Source organism: Orcinus orca, chromosome 2 (assembly GCF_937001465.1).
Source record: "Orcinus orca chromosome 2, mOrcOrc1.1, whole genome shotgun sequence".
NCBI lineage: Eukaryota > Metazoa > Chordata > Mammalia > Artiodactyla > Delphinidae > Orcinus > Orcinus orca.
This window is the reverse complement of record NC_064560.1, coordinates 74,735,318-74,756,794: the sequence shown is the minus strand read 5'-3', so window position 1 is coordinate 74,756,794 and position 21,477 is coordinate 74,735,318. Positions and strand designations below refer to the sequence as shown.

Genomic DNA, 21,477 nt, shown 5'->3' with positions numbered 1-21,477 from the left:
CTAAGAATAGATCTACCATATGATCCAGCAATTCCACTCCTGGGTATACAACCAAAGAAAACAAGAAAAGATACATACACCCCAACGTTCATAGCAGCATTATTTATAATAGCTAAGATACAGAATGGAATATAATTCAGCCATAAAAAATAATGAAATTCTGCCATTTGCAGCAACATGGATGGACCTGGAGAATATTATGTTAAGTGATATTAGTCAGACAGAGAAAGACAAATACTGCGTGTTATCGCATATATGTGGAATCTAAAGAATAAAACAAAGAATATATATAACAAAACAGAAACAGATTCATAAATATAGAGATCAAACTAGTTATTACCAGTGAGAGGGAAAGGGGAAGGGGTAAGATAGACATAGGGGATTAAGAGGCATAAACTACTATGTATAAAATAAATAAGCTATAAGGATATATTGTACAGTACAGGGAATATAGCCAGTATTTATAATAACTTTAAATGGAGTATAATCTATAAAAAATTGAATCACTGTGTTGTACACCTGAAATTAATGTAGTATTGTAAATCAACTATACGTCAATAAAAATTTTAAAAATAAAAACATTCTTCCGAATAAAATGAATAAATAAATAAATAGGAAGGTTGTTGGAGAAGGAATAAAGTTAAGTAAAATCTTTTATTTTTATAATTTTCAATTGATCTAAAAATTAACTTGTTTCACGTAATAAGGGTAACAATGTAGCATGATTACAACAGATGAATAGTGAAATGAATGACAGCAAAGGTATAAAAGGAGTATAGGTATAAAAAGTATCAAAGGTATAAAAACTTCAACAATGAAAATAAAAATACAACATATCAAAAATTTTGAGACATAGTAAAGCAGTGCTGACAGAGAAATTAATAGCTTTAAATGCTTAAGTTAGAAAATAGGAAAGGTCTTAAATCAATACTCTAAGTTTCTACCCTAACCTCCCCCTCCAAAAAAAAAAAAAAAAGAGCAAAATAAATCCAAAGCTAGTAGGAGGAAGTAAAGAAGAGAAACCAATGAAATTAAAACCTTCACTAGGATTAACAAGATCAATAAAATTGATAAATCTCTAGCAAGACTGACAAAGATTAAAAAAAGGAAAACACAAATTAATATAAGAAATGAAACAGGTGATATTAATACATATTCTGCAGTCATTAAAAAGATATAAGGGAATACCTTAAACAACTTCACACTAATAAATTTGCCAACTGAGAACAGATGAATCCCTTGAAAACCACAAACTACCAAAACTCAACCAAGATAAAATAGCCCACCTGAATAGTCCTATAACTATTAAAGAAATTGAGTCTGTAATTAAAAACGAGAAATTTCCAGGTCCACCCAGATTGTTTCACTGGATAATTCTATCAAACACTTAAAGAAGTACTAAGAGGAATTTTTACACTGTCTCTTTCAGAAAAATAGGAGAGGAGGAACACTTCCCAGCTCATTTTATGTGGCCAGTATTACTCTGACTCTAAAACCAGACAAAGAGTACAAAACCAGAAAACTACAGACCAATATCTCTCATGAATAGAGATATAAAAATCCTCAAGAAAGTATTAATAAATTAAATACAGAAATGTATTATAAAAAGAACTATACACCCCAATCAAGTGGGAGTTATTCTGGGTATGTAAAGCTGGTTCAATATTTGAAAATCAATGTCATCCAATACATCAACAGGTTAACAAAAAAAAATTAGTATGATATCAATGAACTCAAAAAGTATTTAACCAAAGACAACATCCATTCATGATTAAAAAAAAAAAACTCTCAGCAAACCAGGAATAAAGGGGATCTTTCTCAATTTGATAAATATTTGATAAAACCTACTGCTTACATCATACAAAATGTCCACACAAAATGGACAGTGATGTCCATTTTCACCACCTTAGTCAATAAAGCAAGAAAAAGAAATAAAAGGCATACAGACTGGAAAGGAAGAAATAAAAACTATTCCTACTTTCAGATGACATATCTACATGGAAAATGCCAAGGAATCTATAAAAAATACTCCTAGACTCTTAAGCAAATTCAGCAAGGTTGCAAGCACATCAGATCAAAATATAAAAATTAATCATATTTCCATATACTAACAAAAAACACATGGAAATTGAATTTTTAAAATATAGTATCATTTATAATCACACAAAGAAAGTGACATACTTGAGTATAAACTTAAAACATTTAAGGATGCTTAAAATTATTAAATGCTGATGAAAGAAATAAAAGAATACCTAAATAAATGGAGAGACATACTGTGTTCATGCACTGGAAGACTCAGAAATAGTAAAGATGTCAATTCTCTCCAAACTAATCTATAGATTAAATGCAATTCTTATCAAAATCCAGCACAAAATCCAGCTTATCTTTGTTCTTTGGAAACAAAGATAAGCTTATTCTAAAACTTCTACAGAAAAGCAAAGACCTTAGAATAGTTAAGACAATCTTGAAAGAGAAGATTAAAGTGAAAGTATCACTTCACCTGCTATTAAGGCCTACTATATAACTACAGTAATCAAGACAGTTTGGTACTGACTGAGAGAAAGACACAGATCAATGAAATTGAAGAGAATCTAAGAGAATATCTTCATGACCTTGGCAGTAGGTAAAGATTTCTTAGGACACAAAAAGCACTAGCTATAAAATTAAAATGGATAAACTTGACTTGACCAAAATTAAAACTACTCTTCAAATTATACTCGTAAGAAAATGAAAAGGCAGGCATCAATTTTGAGATTTTCTTAATTCAGGAAGTTATGTGAATTTTAAGTTATTAGATACTTTGTATTACCTTACTTTAAAAAAAAAAACTAAAGTTGGTTAGAACCCTAGTTCAGATAATTTGCTACACCAGAATATATATGGTTGTATAAATAACAACTGAAATGAAACTCAAGCACAAAATGATCTTAAAAGGCAAGTGCAATTTTGAGGATCAGCTACCTAAACTTATTTCTTCCTGTTTTTTTAAAAGATAATTATGTTAACTAAAAAATCATTCATAGAAGTGATGCACTTCATACCACAACCATTTAATTAAAAATTAAGGTTCTACGCAAAAAAATCCAATTCCATAAAGATATGGGATTGTTATTCACTGATGCATACTGCTCACTGGATCATCATTAACTCCTTATGATGCTCAAGGGGGTAGGGTGGGTAACATGGAGGTGTCATATTTGTGCTACAAAGAAATCCCAAGCCTGTGTATTTATTTATTTAAAAAAACTTTTTATTTTATATTGGAGTATAGTTGATTAACAATGTTGTGTTACTTTCAGGTGTACAGCAGTGATTCAGTTATACATATACGTGTATCTATTCTTTCTCAAATTCCTTCCTGTATCTATTCTTTTTCAAATTCTTTTCCCATTTAGGTTGTTACATAATGTTGAGCAGAGTTCCCTGTGCTTTACAATAGGTCCCTGTTGGTTATCCATTTTAAATATAGCAGTGTGTACATGTCAATCCCAAACTCCCTAACTATCCCCTCCCCAGTGGTAACCATAAGTTCCTTCTCTAAGTCTGTTTGTGTTTTGTATATAAGTTCATTTGTATCATTTCTTTTCAGATTCTACACATAAGCGATATAATACAATATTTCTCTTTCTCTGTCTGACTTACTTCACTCAGTATGACAATCTCTAGGTCCATCCCTGTTGCTGCAAATGGCATTATTTCATTCTTTTCAATGGCTGAGTAATATGTGTACTTATTTACTTTTGGGAAACTCATCTAAGAGCATACTGTATTTGCTTGCTTCTTTAATGATCTAAGTTGTTACAAGTACGTCAACAAGTCTACTGCCTTAACAATACATTTGTGTTGGTTAGGTCCTTTAAAAAAATTACAGAACTGTGGAACCAGAGACATGATAGTTTCAGGGGAGAAACTTTTAGCTAAGCAATAAACTCTAGAATTAGGAAAAAGATGCTGATAAATTCTACAAAGAACATCAGACATGACATTTGTTGCTTTAGAATCTCTGAGCATACTTATAGGCAAGGCAGAAGAAAGAGCATTTCAGCTTAGTTTTAAAATAAATACCATTATTTTTAAGAAAAAAATCACAATGTTGTTGCATATATTGGAGCCCACAAAAATCATAAGAAATGTGGTGTTTTCTTTATAAACCTATTTTCTGATTAGAAACAAAAAGCATATCCTTGACTCATACAGAAATTCAAGCCAGAAGAAAAATAATATTAGAAAGAATCGATCAGATGAAATCCCAAGCCTGTGAACATATTACCATGTAAGAGAATTATGTGAGAATCATCTAATAACATACGGTATTTCTTGTTACATTTATGGTTAATGACTGTCTCTCATGGGAAGATTCTGTGTGCAGAACCAAAGACTTAAATATACACATGCTTCTCTACTAGATCTGCCCATGCCCTAGAACTTTACGAGTGAGATATGTATGGGAAAAGAAGTATCAGGTGGTTTGGTCATAACTGAACCCCTAATACCTAGTAAAGAGTTTGGCACCCAGCAGATGGTCAGTACATGATTGTTTAGTGATACAATGAGAAAGAAAAAGTTAAGAACAATTTACTTAAATTTGTTGAGGAATATTTTACCCATGCAAAATTGCATAAGTTACCTTAAGTTGGTGCCAACAAATAGGCTTCTGCTGAAAGAAAAAAAACCAAACCCAAACGTAAGTACGCAATTAATGTCAGTATTACTGATGTCAACTGGTTTCACAGAAGAAAGTAATACCGACACAACTAGGGCACCTACCAGGCACCGGTGGGGGACCATGGACACCTAAGGGGACAGGAGGGACCCTCAGTGACTGGCTTGCGGGATCTTGATTCCCAAGCTGGAGGTCAGGCCTGAGCTCCTGTGGTGAGAGCTCCAAGTCCAAACTTCTGGACTAACAGAGAACCTTAGATCCCAGGGAATATCAATCAGAGTGAGGCCTCCCAGAGATCCTCATCTCAGCACCAAGACCTAGCTCTATCCAACTGCCTGCAAACGCCAGTGCTGGAGGTATCAGGCCAAACAACAAGTAAGACAGGAATACAGCACCACCCATCCAAAAAAAAAAAAGTAATGAAATGACAAAAAAATTTGTTACAGACGAAGGAGCAAGGTAAAAACCTACAAGACCAATTAAATGAAGACGAAATACACAACCTACCTGAAAAAGAATTCAGAGTAATGATAGTAAAGATGATCCAAAATCTTGGAAACAGAATGGAGAAAATACAAGAAACATTTAATGAGGATCTAGAAGAACTAAAAAGCAAACAAATAGTGATGAACAACACAATCACTGAAATTAAAAATACTCTAGAAGGAATCAATAACAGAATAACTGAGACACAACAACGGATAAGTGAGCTGGAATATAAAATGGTGGAAATAACTGCCAGGGAGAAGAATAAAGAAAAAAGAATGAAAAGAATTGAGGACAGTCTCAGAGACCTCTGGGAGAATGTTAAACACACCAACATTCGAATTATAGGGGTCCCAGAAGAAGAAGAGAAAAAGAAAGGGTCTGAGAAAATATTTGAAGAGATTATGTTCAAAAGCTTGCTTAATATGGGAAAGAGTCAATCAAGTCCAGGAAGCGCAGAGAGTATCATACAGGATAAACCCAAAGAGAAACATGCTGAGACACATATTAATCAACCTATCAAAAATTACATACAAAGAAAAAATATTGAAAGCAGCAAGGGAAAAGCAACAAATAACATACAAGAGAATCTCCATAAGGTTAACATCATATTTTTCAGCAGAAACTCTGCAAGCCAGAACGGAGTGGCAGAACATATTTAAAGTGATGAAAGGGAAAAACCTACAACCAAGATTACTCTACCCAGCAAGGATCTCATTCAGATTCAACGGAGAAATTAAAACCTTTACAGACAAGCAAAAGCTAAGAGAATTCAGCACCACCAAACCAGCTTTACAACAAATGCTAAAGGAACTTCTCTAGGCAGGAAACACAAGAAAAGGAAAAGACCTACAATAACAAACCCAAAACAATTAAGAAAATGGTAATAGGAACATACATATCGATAATTATCTTAAATGTAAATGGATTAAATGCTCCAACCAAAAGACAAAGACTGGCTGAATGGATACAAAAACAAGACCCATACATATGCTATGTACAAGAGACCCACTTCAGACCTAGGGGCACATACAGACTGAAAGTGAGGGGAAAAAGATATTCCATGCAAATGGAAATCAAAAGAAAGCTGGAGTAGCAATTCTCATATTAGACAAAATAGAGTTTAAAATAAAGAATATTACTAGAGACAAAGAAGGACACTACATAATGATCAAGGGATCAATCCAAGAAGATATAACAACTGTAAATATTTATGAACCTGACATAGGAGCACCTCAATACAAATGCTAACAGCCATAAAAGGGGAAATTGACACTAACACAATAATGGTGGTAGGGGACTTTAACACCCCACTTTCACCAATGGACAGATCATCCAAAATGAAAATAAATAAGGAAACACAGCTTTAAATGACACATTAAACAAGATGGACTGAATTGATAATTATAAGGCATTCCATCCAAAACCAAAAGAATACACTTTTTTCACAAGTGCTCATGGAACATTCTCCAGGATAGACCATATATTGAATCACAAATCAAGCCTTGGTAAATTTAAGAATATTGAAATCATATCAACTATCTTTTTGACCACAATGCTATGAGACTAGATATCAAGTACAGGAAAAGAAAAACTAAAAAATACAAACATGTGGAGGTTAAACAATACACTACTAAATAACCAAGAGATCACTGAAGAAATCAAAGAGAAAATCAAAAAATACCTAGAAACAAATGACAATGAAACCACGATGACCGAAAACCTATGGGATGCAGCAAAAGCAGTTCCAAGAGGGAAGTTTATAGCAATGCAATCCTACCTCAAGAAACAAGAAAAATCTCAAATAACCTAACCTTACAGTTAGTGAAAGAAGAACAAAAAAAACGGAAAGCTAGCAGAAGAAAAGAAATCATAAAGATCAGATGAGAAATAACTGAAAAATAATGAAAGAAACAATAACAAAGATCAATAAAACTAAAAGCTGGTTCTTTGAGAAGATAAATAAAACTGATAAACCATTAGCCAGACTCATCAAGAAAAAAAGGGAGAAGACTCAAATCAATAGAATTAAAAATGAGAAAGGAGAAGTGACACTGCAGAAATACAAAGGATCATGAGAGATTACTACAAGCAACTATGCCAATAAAATGAACAACCTGGAAGAAATGGACAAATTCTTAGAAAAGCACAATCTTCCGAGACTGACCCAGGAGGAAATAGGAAATATAAACAGACCAGTCCAAGCATTGAAATTGAAACTGTGATTAAAAATCTTCCAACAAACAAAAGCCCACGACCAGATGGCTTCACAGGTGAATTCTATCAAACATTTAGAGAAGAGCTAACACCTATCCTTCTCAAACTCTTCCAAAATATAGCAGAGGGAGGAACACACCCAAACTCATTCTACGAGGCCACAATCACCCTGATCCCAAAACCAGACAAAGATGTCACAAACAAAGAAAACTACAGGCCAATATCTCTGATAAACATAGATGCAAAAATCCTCAAGAAAATACTAGCAAACAGAATCCAACAGCACATTAAAAGGATTATACACCATGATCAAATGGGGTTTATACCAGGAATGCAAGGGTTCTTCAATATATGCAAATCAGTAAATGTGATACACCATATCAACAAATTGAAGGATAAAAACCATATGATAATCTCAATAGATGCAGAAAAAGCTTTTGACAAAATTCAACACCCATTTATGATAAAAACTCTCCAGAAAGTAGGCATAGAGGGAACCTACCTCAACATAAGAAAGGCCATATACGACAAATCCACAGCCAACATCGTTCTCAATGGTGAAAAACTGAAAGCATTTCCACTAAGATCAGGAACAAGAGAAGGTTGCCCACTTCCAAGTTTTGGAAGTTTCAGCCACAGCAATCAAAGAAGAAAAAGAAATAAAAGGAATCCAAGTCGGAAAAGAAGAAATAAAACTGTCAGTCTGCAGATGACATGATACTATACATAGAGAATCCTAAAGATGCTACCAGAAAACTACTAGAGCTAATCGGTGAATTTGGTAGAGTAGCAGGATACAAAATTAATGCACAGAAATCTATTGCATTCCTATACACTAATGATGAAAAATCTGAAAGAGACATTAAGGAAACACTCCTATTTACCACTGCAACAAAAAGAATAAAATACCTAGGAATAAACCTACCTAAGGAGCCAAAAAACTGTATGCAGAAAACTATAAGACACTGATGAAAGAAATTAAAGATGATACAAACAGATGGAGAGATATACTATGTTCTTGGATTGGAAGAATCAACATTGTGAAAATGACTATACTACCCAAAGCAATCTACAGATTCAATGCAATCCCTGTCAAACTACCAATGGTATTTTTCACAGAACTAGAACAAAAAATTTCACAATTTGTATGGAAACACAAAGGACCCCAAATAGGCAAAACAATCTTGAGAAAGAAAAACGGAGCTGGAGGAATCAGGTTCCCAGACTTCAGACTATACTACAAAGCTACAGTAATCAAGACAGTATGGTACTGGCACAAAAACGGAAATATAGATCAATGGAACAGGATAGAAAGCCCAGAGGTAAACCCACGCACATATGGTCACCTTATCTTTGATAAAGGAGGCAAGAGTGTACAATGGAGAAAAGACAGTCTCTTCAATATGTGGTGCTGGGAAAACTGGACAGCTACATGTAAAAGAATGAAATTAGAACACTTCCTAACACCATACACAAAAACAAACTCAAAATGGATTGAAGACCTAAATTAAGACCAAACAGTATAAAACCCTTAGAGGAAAACATAGGCAGAACACTCTATGACATAAATCACCGCAAGATCCTTTTTGACCCACCTCCTAGAGAAATGGAAATAAGAAAAAATAAACAAATAGGACCTAACGAAACTTAAAAGCTTTTTCACAGCAAAGGAAACCATAAACAAGATGAAAAGACAACCCTCAGAATGCGAGAAAATATTTGCAAATGAATCAACCGACAAAGGATTAATCTCCAAAATATACAAGTAGCTCATGTAGCTCAATATCAAGAAAACAAACAACCTAATCCAAAAATGGGCAGAAGACCTAAGTAGACATTTCTCCAAAGAAGATATACAGATTGCTAACAAACACATGAAAAGATGCTCAACATCACTAATTATGAGAGAAATGCAAATCAAAACTTCAATGAGGTGTCACCTCATACCGGTCAGAATGGCCATCATCAAAAAATTTACAAACAATAAAAGCTGGAGAGGGTGTGGAGAAAAGGGAACCCTCTTGTACTGTTGGTGGGATTGTAAATTGGTACAGCCACTATGGAGAACAGTATGGAGGTTCCTTAAAGAACTAAAAATAGAACTACCATATGACCCAGCAATCCCACTACTGGGCATATACCCTGAGAAAACCATAATTCAAAAAGAGTCATGTACCACAATATTCACTGCAGCACTATTTACAATAGCCAAGACATGGAAGCAATCTAAGTGTCTATCGACAGATGAATGGATAAAGAAGATGTGGCACATATATACAATGGAATATTACTCAGCCATAAAAAGAAACGAAACTGAGTTATTTGTAGTGAGGTGGATGGACCTAGAGACTGTCATACATAGTGAAGTAAGTCAGAAAGAGAAAAACAAATACCGTATGCTAACACATATATATGGAATCTAAAAAAACCCCGAATGGTTCTAATGAGCCTAGGGGCAAGACAGGAATAAAGACACAGACATAAAGAATGGACTTGGGCTTCCCTGGTGGCGCACTGGTTGAGAGTCCGCCAGCTGATGCAGGGGACACGGGTTCGTGTCCTGGTCCGGGAGGATCTCACATGCCGCGGAGCGGCTGGGCCTGTGAGCCATGGCCGCTGAGCCTGCGCGTCCGGAGCCTGTGCTCCGCAATCGGAGAGGCCACAACAGTGAGAGGCCCACGTACCAAAAAAGAAAAAAAAGAATGGACTTGAGGACAGGGAGGGGGAAGGGTAAGCTGGGATGAAGTAAGAGAGTCGCATTGACATATATACACTACCAAATGTAAAACAGCTAGTGGGAAGCAGCTGCATGCACAAGAAGATCAGCTCAGTGCTTTGCGACCACCTAGTGGGGTGGGAAAAGGAGGGTGGGAGGGAGACACAAGAGGGAGGAGATATGGGGATATAAGTATGCATATAGATGATTCACTTTGTTATACAGCAGAAACTAACACAACACTGTAAAGCAATTATACTCCAATAAAGATGTTAAAAAAAAAGTAAATTAAAGTAATACCCACAAAAAGCAAGGGTAAGGAAATGTGAAACATTTCATAAGTGATAAGTGATTTAACCATATAAGTATTAGATAGAAGATATTATTTTGATAATATTTGAAGATAGTGAGTGGGAGGAAGGAATATTAAGCTGTTGTAACAGACAAAGGGAAGTAATAAGACAGAGACAGTTCTGCACGCCCTGTAACAAATGGGTCTCTATTGCAAGGCACAACAGTTACCCAGACATCTGGTCCTCTCATGTAATTACTCTGGCTTAAAAGACCATGGAGAATTCCTGAAAGAACCAAGCTCTGTAAATCTGAGCTTCAAAGCAGCCGACTGAAGCCATGCTGTCATCACTACCACAGTGCCCTGCTCACAGTAGATGCTCAATGCATGTCTGCTAACTGAGTGAATAAATCAGTAAATGAGTGGATGCATTATTCTGAGCTATTTGGAAATATTTGGCTTTTTAAAAATGGAAATAGAAAAAAAAAATCCTAAAATTCATATGGTCCCACAAAAGATCCTGAATAGTCCAACAAATCTTGAGAAAAAAGAACAAAGCTGAAGGCATCATGTTTCCTGATTTCAAAATATACCACAAACCTACAGTAATCAAAACAGTATGGTACTGGCATAAAGACAGATACATAGACCACTGGAACAGAATAGACAGGCTAGAAATAAACCCACACATATGCAGCTAACTGATCTTCCACAAGGAAGCCAAGCATATACAATGGGAAAAGGACAATCTCTTCAACAAATAGTGTGGGAAAACTGGATATCCATATGCAAAAGAATGAAAGTGGACCCTTATCCTACACCATACACAAAAAAATCAACTCTAAATGAATTAAAAATGTAAACAGAAGACCTGAAACTTTAAAACCCCTAGAAGAAAACATAGTGCACAAGCTACTTGACATTAGTCTTGGCAATGATTTCTTGGCTATGGCACCAAAACCACAAGCCACAAAACAAAAATAGGCATGTGGGACTACATCAAACTAAGCTTCTAAGCAGCAAAGTAAACCATCAACAAAAGCAAAACATAACTAACAGAATGGAAGACAATATTTGCAAACCCTGTATTTGATCATGGGTTAATATCTAAAATATATAAGAAACTCCTATCATTCAGTAGCAAAAAAAACCAATCTGATTTAAAACTGGGTAAAGGATTTAAGTAGACATTTCTCCAAAGAAGACATACAGATGGCCAACAGGTATATGAAAAGGTTCTCAACGTCACTAATCATCAGGGAAATGCAAATCAAAACCACAATGAGATATCACCTCACACCTGTTAGGATGGCTGCTCTAAAAAAACAGACAAACAAAAAGTAAGTGTTGGCAAGGCTGTAGAGAAATTGGAATTCTTACATATGTTGGTGGGAATGTAAAATGGTGCAGCCACTATGCAAAATAATTCCTCAAAAAATTAAAACTAGAATGATCATATCCAGCAATCCCAGTTCTGAGTATATATCCAAAAGAATTGAAATCAGGGTCCCAAAGAAATATCTGCACTCCCATGTTCACTGCACCATTATTCACAATATCCAAAATATGGCAACAAGCTAAATGTTTATTGACTGATGAATAGATTAAAAAAATGTGGTATGCACATACAATGGAATATTATTCAGCCTTAAAAATGGGATGGGGGCTTCCCTGGTGGCGCAGTGGTTGAGAGTCCGCCTGGCGATGCAGGGGACACGGGTTCGTGCCCGTCTGGGAGGATCCCACATGCCGCAGAGCGGCTAGGCCCGTGAGCCATGGCCGCTGAGCCTGTGCGTCCGGAGCCTGTGCTCTGCAACGGGAGAGGCCACAACAGTGAGAGGCCTGCGTACCACAAAAAACAAAACAAAACAAAACAAAACAAAACAAAAACGGGATGAACCTGGAAGACATTATGGTAGGAGAGATAAGACAGTCACAGGACAAATACTACATGATTACACTTACATGAGATATCTAAAATAGTCAAACTCAGAAGCAGAGAGTTGAATGGTGAGTTACCAGGGACTGCAGGGAGGGAGAAATGGGAGTTGTGTTCAATGGGTATAGTTTCAGTTATGCAAAATGAGTAAGTTCTAGAGAGCTGCTGTACAATATAGTGCCTACAGTTAATACTATACTGTGCACTTAAAAATTTGTTAAGAAGGTAGATCTCAAGTTAAATGTTCTTACCCCAATTAAAAAAAAAAAAAGGAATAGGAAGCATGAAGAATCTGGATCCTCAGTTAGGAAGTCAACTAAGAGATATTCTACTTTAAGCTAAAATATTAACAGTTGTCATTTCCAGTGGCAGTACTTCCATTTGATACAATTTCCTTTTGCAGAATTCTATTTCCTAATTTTGCTTTGATGATAACATATGACTTGAACAGATTTATTTTGTCTCCCCCCAAATAAATAAGTAGAAAAGAAATCACTGGTCTACTAATGTTTTAATAATTAAACATTATTTTTAATTTTTAAAGTGACACCAGTTTGTTGTAAAAATTCAACACTACTCAACGAAAACCACTGTTCCTTCAGTGAGCCTTCAAGACGTTTTCTACGTATTTAACAATTTAAACTTTTGGGTTGGCCAAAATAAGATGTTACGGAAAAACCCAAACGAACTTTGTTGGCCAACACTATATATATACATATATATATATACACATATACACATATATATGTAAAAGACTATATATGGATGTGTATATATATGTATATATTTATATATATATACATACCCATAGCTGACAAAAATTGGATATCATTGTGTAACCTGTTTAAAAACATTTTTACCTAAACTTAAAAAAAAATTGCTCCAAGAACCTTTCCTTGTCTTTTTTAACCTATATAAAGCTTTAAGCAAAGGATTTTTTAAAGTTCCTTTAGATACATACTATTTTTTAATTGTTATTTTGTGTATTTATAAAAATACATCCTTATTGAAAATATTCAAATGATTCTGTATTATATAGAATTGAAAATTAAAGTCCCCACCTGACTACTCCATAAGCCTACATTCCTCCCTTCCAAGGTAACCACAGTTTAGAGTTAGATCTACATCCTGCTGGATTTCTTTAGAGCACACACACATATATGTATATGTGTACACACATACATATTTCAAAAGTATCTTGTTCAGATTAGAGCTTATTTTCATTTTATATTTATAGTACCATTTCAAAATTTCTTCATATGTAGTGATTCACTCAGTAGCTAATTACAGCATAGTGTCTAAAACATGGATTTGGAGCCAGACTTGCTATGGATCAAATCCCAGCTCTGCTATGAGGGCTTGGCCCAGTTTCTGATCTTCCTGTCCCTCAGTTCCACACCCTCCTACTCCTGTAACATGGGGGTTATATTAGGTTGAACCACATGGAAGGCATATGATTCACACAGTTCAATCTAATAATGGTACCTATCTTACAGTACTAAGTAACACAGCTCAACTTCCAGCTGGGTCTCCTGACCCCTAAGGCCTATAAGTTCTTTCATTCCAGCCCAGGGCCTCACTGTACAAAAGCAGAGATGTCACCACACCAACACCTGAGTGTACACTGTTAATATCTGCTATGGCCCAAACTTAACCCAAGCGATATGGGAAGGAACACTGTGATTCTGGGCCATTGGCAATTTCTGTTTCAAAACATCCTGGTGATTTAAGTGAGACTTTTGAATGTCTGTGATGGTTAATTTTATGTGTCAACTTGGCTAGACCATGGTACCCAGTTGTTTGGTCAAATATCAGTCTAGATTTTGCTGTGAAGGTATTTTTTAGATGTGACTGACATTTAAATCAGTAGACTTTGAGTAAAGCAGATTACGTTCCATAAGGTGGGCCTCACTCAATCAGTTGGAGGCCTTTAGAGCAAAGAAGTAGAAGGACTTTTCCTTAAGACAGCAACTTAAAAACCCTGAGTTTCTAGCCTGTTGCCCTGAGAAATTCAGACTTAAGACTGCAATATCAACTCTTTTCTGAATTTCCAGCCTGTCAGCCTGCCCTGTGGTTTTGGACTTGCCAGCTCCCCAGTCATGTGAGCCAATTCCTTAAAATCAATCTCTGTCTATATTTATTATTTACAAATACAGATATAGATATATGTTTTGTTTCTCTGCAGACTGCTAACTAATACAAGTTCAGCTACTGGTAAGAGATGCTGCTGTAACAAATATTTAAAAATCTAGATGTGGCTTTGAAATTAAGTAGCAGAGGCTAGAAGAGTTCTGCCTTGAGACTATTGGTAGAAATATAGATGTTAAAGGAGAGCTGGTAAGGGCTTACAAAGGAAAGAGGAAAGCTATAGAAAAAGCTTCTATTGTCTTAGAGAATACACATATTGTCATGAACAGAATGTTGCTGGAAATACAAGTGTTAAAGGTGTTTCTGGTGAGGTCTCAGACAAAAATGAGCAATGTGTTATTGGAAAATGAGAGAAAGATGATCTTAGTTATAAAGCACAGAGGACTTGACTGAATTGTGTTCTGTTGGATGGAAAATAGAACTGCTAGGTGATGAACTTGGATACAGGCAGACCTCAGAGATATTGCAGGCTCGATTCCAAACTGCCGCAATAAAGCAAATACAGCAATAAAGCAAGTCACACAAATTTTTTGGTTTCCCAGTATATATAAAAGTTATACTTACACTATATTGCAGTCTATTAAGTATGCAATAGCATTATGTCTAAAAAAATGTATATACCTTAATTTAAAAATAATTTATTGCTAAACATGCTAACCATCATCTGAGCCTTCAGTGAACTGTAGTAGTAACATCAAAGATTACTGATCACAGATCCCCATAACAAGCATAATAATAATGAAAAGTTTGAAGTATTGTGAGAATTACCAAAAGGTGACACAGAGACAGGAAGTGAGCAAATGCTGTTGGAGAAATGGTACCAATAGATTTTCTTGACACAGGGTTACCACAAACCTTCAATTTGTAAAAAGTGCAATATCTGTGAAGTGAAATAAAATGAAGCACAAAAAGATGGGTATGCCTATATTTAGCTGAGGATGTTTCTAAGCAAAGCACTGAAGGCATGGCCTGGTTTCTCTTTGCTGCTTACAGTAAAATGTGAGAGGAGGAAGATAAATTGAGGGAATTGTTCAGCAAAAAGGAACCAGAACTTGAGGATATGGAAAATTCTCAGGCTATCTACATTGTATAAAATGAGAAAGCACGTTCTGGAGAGAACACCAAGGATGTGGCTGGACAACATTTTCTAAAGAGATTAGGCATGTGACTTGTGGATCCAGTCAACCATTTCAGCAGAAAGGCTGACAGCTTGGATCAAAGAGGACAGAGATGGGACAGGGTGAAGACATGCTGTCAGCCTTCTGGGATTCTACAGGCAGGAAACAAGCTATCAAGTAAAGGGAAGAATAACCCCGGGGATGGGGCCACCTCCTCAATTCCAGAGGATGGGGCAACTTCCTTAGTTTTAGACAGCAGGGCCCCACTTAGGGCTGAGGAGGTGGGGTCACCACCCCAGTGGGCCTAAAGGACAGAGCATCTAGCCAGAGGATTATTCTCAAGCATTAAAATCTAATGGAATTTGCCCTTTTAAGTTTTGGAACCTCTTGTTCTCCTTTCTGTAAAGGGAATGTCTATCTTATGCCTGTCCCACCAATGTATAGTGAAAGCAGATAACCAGTTTGGTTTTACAGGTTTACAAATGGAGAGGAGTTTTGTCCCAAGGCGAGTTATACCTGAGTTTTATCCATACCTGATTTAGATACTTAAGATGAGATTCTGAACTTAAGAGTTGATGCTGGAATGGGTTAGGATTTGGGGGGTGTTAGGATGGAGTGAATTTATTTTGCATCTGAGAAGGACATGGATTTTGGGAGGACAGACTGTTACGGGTTGAACTGTATCTCCCCCAAATTCATGTTATAGTCATAATCCCCAGAACCCCAGAATGTGACTGCTATGGACTGAATTGTGTCCCCCCATCCTGCCACCAATTCATATTTTAAGTCCTAATCTCCAATGTGATGGTATTTGGAAATGGGGCCTTTTGGAGATATTAGGTTTAGATGAGTTCATGAGGGTGGGGCCCTCATGATAGGATTAGTGCCCTTATAAGAAGAGACACTGGAGAGCTTGTGAACATGTGTGCTCGTGTTCTCTGCCACTCGAGGCAGCAAGAAAGCAGCTATCTTCAAATCAGGAAGACAGCCCTCAGCACAACCTAACCACATGCACCCTGATTTCAGACTTCCAGCTTCCAGAACTGTGAGAAATTAAATTTCTGTTGTTTAAGTCACCCAGCCTATGGTATTTTGTTATGGTGGCCCTAGCAGAGTAATACAGTAACCTTATTTGGAAACAGGGTCATTGCCAGTGTAATTAGTTAGATGAGGTCATTAGGGAGGGCCCTATTGAAATGTCACTGGTGTTCTTATAAACAAGGGAAATTTGGACACTGAGATAGACACACATAGAGGTAAGATGATGTGAAGAGAAGAAGGGAGACGATGGCCATCTGCAAGGATTAGATCCTTCCATCACAGCCCTCAGAAGGGACCAATCCTGCCACATCTTGATTTCAGACTTCTAGCCTTCAGAGCTCTGAGACAATATCTATAGAAGCTCTGTAAGTCACCCAGTTTTGTGGTATTTTGTTGAGGTATCCCTAGGAAACTCATAAAATACCCTTGAAAAACCTTGGGAAATACAAAACTTATGAGATGCATACATGTGTGGGAAAAGTCAGACACACGTTATACTAATAAATAATCCTATGAGTTGACATTCTCCATTTAAAAAAATGAACAGTAATCTGGGGGAATGAAAATTTGCTATGCCTGTCATGATCAAAAGTTATGAACATACTAGCCATTATTCTCTTCTATAAATATTTGAAGATTTGGGTATTTACTATTTATGCAAAATACTGTAATTTCTTTTTAATTGACTGTATTAAATTTAAGTTGGAACTAACACTCGTATGGGACTTGGTATTTTAGAAGAATATTCAGTATGTTCTTTTAAAATAATGACAGATGTCCACATTAATTTAGATATTGGCTGATACAGTGTATTATTTTATAAGAAGCAATGAACACTGAACAGAATATATTAGAAAACTTAAAAATAATATTATCAAGACCTTTTAGAGTTTATGATACTAAAAATATTGATTTTATTTTTAGCAATAAGCTATTGAGATTCAAGTATTTGGTTTTCAATTACAAAAGAAAGTACTTTAAAAACTATGGTAGAAACTGAAGTCAAAGCTTTTAACACAATCTCCATAGCAACGTGGGAAGGAGCAAAGTCTGGTGGACCAAATGAAAGACACAAATTCTCAGTTTCAGATCTTAGCATTAACTCGCCACAGAAAGCCATGTTTGTATCTTGGTATTTCATTTTTTGCTATTAACGTGGGTGCTTCTGGCTTTTCTTAACAAAAGGGCATTGCCTAAGTCCTATGTATTTGATACACTCATTTTATTAAACTAACACTATTATATTTTATGTTCTAAAGCAATATAAGATATTCATACTGAATTTCTAGGTTTAAGCAGAGAAATAAGTAGCAGTAAATATGCAAATACTTATTGAACAAGTTTCCCAAATTTCATATAAAGATAACACAAAAATATCTTCATTTAAGGGATCTACTTTATTTGCACAAATTAATTACCATGATAGAAAGAAAGTTTATCTTTTCAAACAGGTATTTAGAATTTTATCAGCTACTAACAGAGCATCCTTACCATACTGAATTGTTTTCATTTTCATATTTTTAGTAAGAAAATATCTTCTATAGGAAATTGTGCAACAACAATGCAGCAGGATTTTACTGTAGTTTAATGGAAGATTTTCCTATGATGATATCTTACTAATATGAAGATGATTTGCTAAAGATACATATATAAAATAAATTTTTAAAAGTCTTTGAGCTACAAAAAGAGATCATAGTTAAGTCACTTAATATTTATTACATACCAGACACCATCCTGGGCTCTTTACATAAATGATCTCATTTAATCCTCACAATGACCTTATTAAATAGATATTATTACTATGCTCATTTTATTGATGAAAAGATGAAGCTCAGAGATGTTAAGTAATTTGCCCAAGGTCTCCCAGGGGAAAGTCAGAATCAGGGCCTGTGCACTTGACCGATATTCCCTACTGCTCCTCATAGATGTGCCTATTTTATTAGTTTTTATTCATGTAGTAACATACTCAAATCCTGACTCAGTCCTTTCAACTCTAATTTAAAATGGAATTTTACTAAATTTGGTGATCTGATCACCTCTGATCAGAAGTAGCAGATTAGCAAGGTTTGGAGGAGGGCTTCTGTAGGCAGGCACAGTAAAGCAGGAAACATTAAAAACACAGAAAGTTGAAACAGGAACTGAAAGTATAGCAAAATAGGATTATTCAGGGTAAGAAAAAGACAAATGCAGTTTTGGGAAGGAGTGGGTAGAGAGATGGAAAAGGTAACTACCATTTGCCGAGCACCCATTATATGCCAAGTGTTTGCCTTCATCATCTGCTAATCCTTAGATGGCCCTGCCCAGCAGGCTGTTCTTTCCCCATTTTGAGGCTCTGAGAGGTTCAGCACCCTGCCCACGCTTGCTCTCATTCTACAAAAATGATTATAAAGGAAACGCTTCGAGGACTGAATAGGGGTAACCAGTTATCCTGAAAAATGTACTAACCCAAAATACCACATTTGATGGATAAGTGAGGTATTATAGTATTTTTTTTCATCTTTGAAAAATGTGAACTTAGAAGATCCTAAATTTAGAAAATCTATAAGCTGAGACTGTGCTAATGGGGGATTTTTTCATTTCATGTCCTATTTTTAATTGTCTGATATTCTTTTAATAAACTACCAGAATGGGGGGTTTTACTTAGTTAACATTCTTAGCAAATTCAAGGCACTGTGCCAAGAAACAGACAGTGGTAAGAGAATGCTATTTGGAAGGGTTAGAAATTCAAAACAGAAATACACACACACACAATGCTCAGCCACACACTTTCAGTTAGCAATGCGAATTAAACAGAAGAGCTGAGCTGGACCCATTATATAACAAATATTTTGTTCTTACATTCCTTATTGCCTAAAGACTATTGTGAATAGGGAAACAGCAGGAAAACACTCCTACAAAGAATGAGCTACTCTAAATAACATATACAATAAAACCGTTCTGTATAAGACCAAAAATGTAATAAAGAGAAATCCAGTTTTCTTGTGATACTGAAAATGTGCATTTGTTTCATTTAGCTGTATGGCAGGAAGCATTCTATGCCCCTTTAAAGCTGCTGACTTACCAACACTTTTATGTGTGTCCTCCACCCTTCCCCACGTTCCCACCCCTCCCCCAGGTGTAAGCCCTGGTGTCCACTTAGGAATGATTACCCCTGGTGCAGTCCTGCCATTGGCGTCTCTCTCAAGGGAAATAGCTTGGGGTAAACAATCGTAAACATGGGCTCACTACACCGGTGACAGTGCCCCAAGGGGCAGTGCAGCAGCTCCAGAAGACTTCTGGGTAACGAGACTGGAGACAGAAAGTCCAGATCTGGAACACAAGAGAAAATCATGCACAAATAAAAAATGAGATTTCCTTAAACTTGGCTTCTTAAAATATTTCTTATTGTTAGCAAATAAGTTCAGTTAGTGAAAAGTACTGCATGTTGAAAATTCTGTTATCCGATAGGCATTGAATAAAAATGTAACATTATTTAAAAAAAAAACAAAACAAAACAAAAAAAATGTAACATTATTTGGAAATGAAAGATGCTTTTTTACATTTTTGATACTAAGAGAAAACCTTAATCTACTCTTTTAAGAGCAACCTGAGCTGTGCTGAGATAGAGGCCAGGAAAGAATAAGACCAAATATTCTTTAAGAACAAAGACTGAAAAGGCATTACGTTTACCGAGGGAGGGTCTGTAAACTTCTATAAGAGACAGAGAATAAAAAAAAGACTGGGACTGAAGACTAAAACAGACTTTCATTAAATTCTTCCTAAATCTATTGGGCATTTAGAATCTTTCAAGCTAAATTATATTTACTGAAAAGAATGAAAAGGGGAAACAAAAAAATCAAAGAAAATGAAAAATAATGAAACCAAGCTTTTCCTTGTCTCACTCCCATGAGCTGTCACTAATAAAAATAGGGTGTTTCCTCCTCAGTTTAGTCTGAGTTACACAAAAGAAACATTTAAAGCAAAACATCCCAATGGCCCAGGCAATCCTGAGCACAAATGTACACTGGGTTGCTATTGAGAGTAAAACATCTAGAGAGAGAAACGGTCATGATGAGGTGACACCTAAAAATCACTGAATCATCTTGAGGAAGGAAATACAAATTATCTTATCATCTTTTATATCTGTCCAGACTTATCAATAACCATTTTGAAAAATGTAATTTGCTCATAGGTGAATAATTTCAGTTTTCTGTTTAGTTTTTAAAAACAACTTAATTTGTATTAGACATTCCTGGATGTTTAATGTTAGAGGTTTCTGTATGCATCTTTTTTTTTTTTTAAAGCAAAGACAAAACATTTAGTAGTTTTAAAAGCACTTGAAATTATTTTCTTATTAATGTTGCCTAGTGCTTTCTTAAAGCATCACAGGTCCACTCCATGTCACCTATGACATCTACACACCGCCAAATCCTGTGGTAACACTGCCAAAGGCTCCTGAAATTAATTTCCCTTTAGGTATATATATTTCTCAGGTGTAAGGAGGTTACAAGGCAAAAACTTGCTCTGTTGGAAGAAGTACCCAACTTTGCTTTAAGGATAAGATCTTTGCACATTTTTCGATACGGAAGAAAGTACCTCTGCCAGCCTTCTCATTTCCACCAAATATGTGCTCCCAAACACCAATTTCTCTCATTTAAACTGCATAGTTTAACTTTTAACCTCTGTTCTTTGTGACTGAAGACCATATTTAGTGAATGCTTCTCTGTGTCTATAGGGGGTGCTGAAGGGCTCAGTGTTGATAAAATATTTTAATATTAAAATATAAAATATTAATATTAAAATAAAATATTAAAACTTTTCTCTTATAAAAAGTGTTCCATTACACAACTACGCAAATGTACTTAATGCCACTGAACT

The 21,477-nt window shown here is 35.6% G+C and overlaps 1 protein-coding gene across 6 annotated transcripts in view; it reads right to left on the bottom strand.

Annotated features, from left to right (window-relative positions):
- LRRC28 (leucine rich repeat containing 28) overlaps positions 1-21,477 on the bottom strand; it is a 183,398-nt gene that overhangs the window by 11,244 nt on the left and 150,677 nt on the right. For all 6 annotated transcript variants that reach the window (XR_007475602.1, XR_007475599.1, XR_007475600.1 and 3 more), the window contains one exon: positions 19,770-19,929. Coding sequence is in view for 1 of the 6 variants with exons in the window: in XM_004271656.4 (XP_004271704.1) it covers positions 19,770-19,929 (160 nt within the window). In the remaining 5 variants the exon portion in view is untranslated. The remainder of the gene's footprint in view (positions 1-19,769; positions 19,930-21,477) is intronic.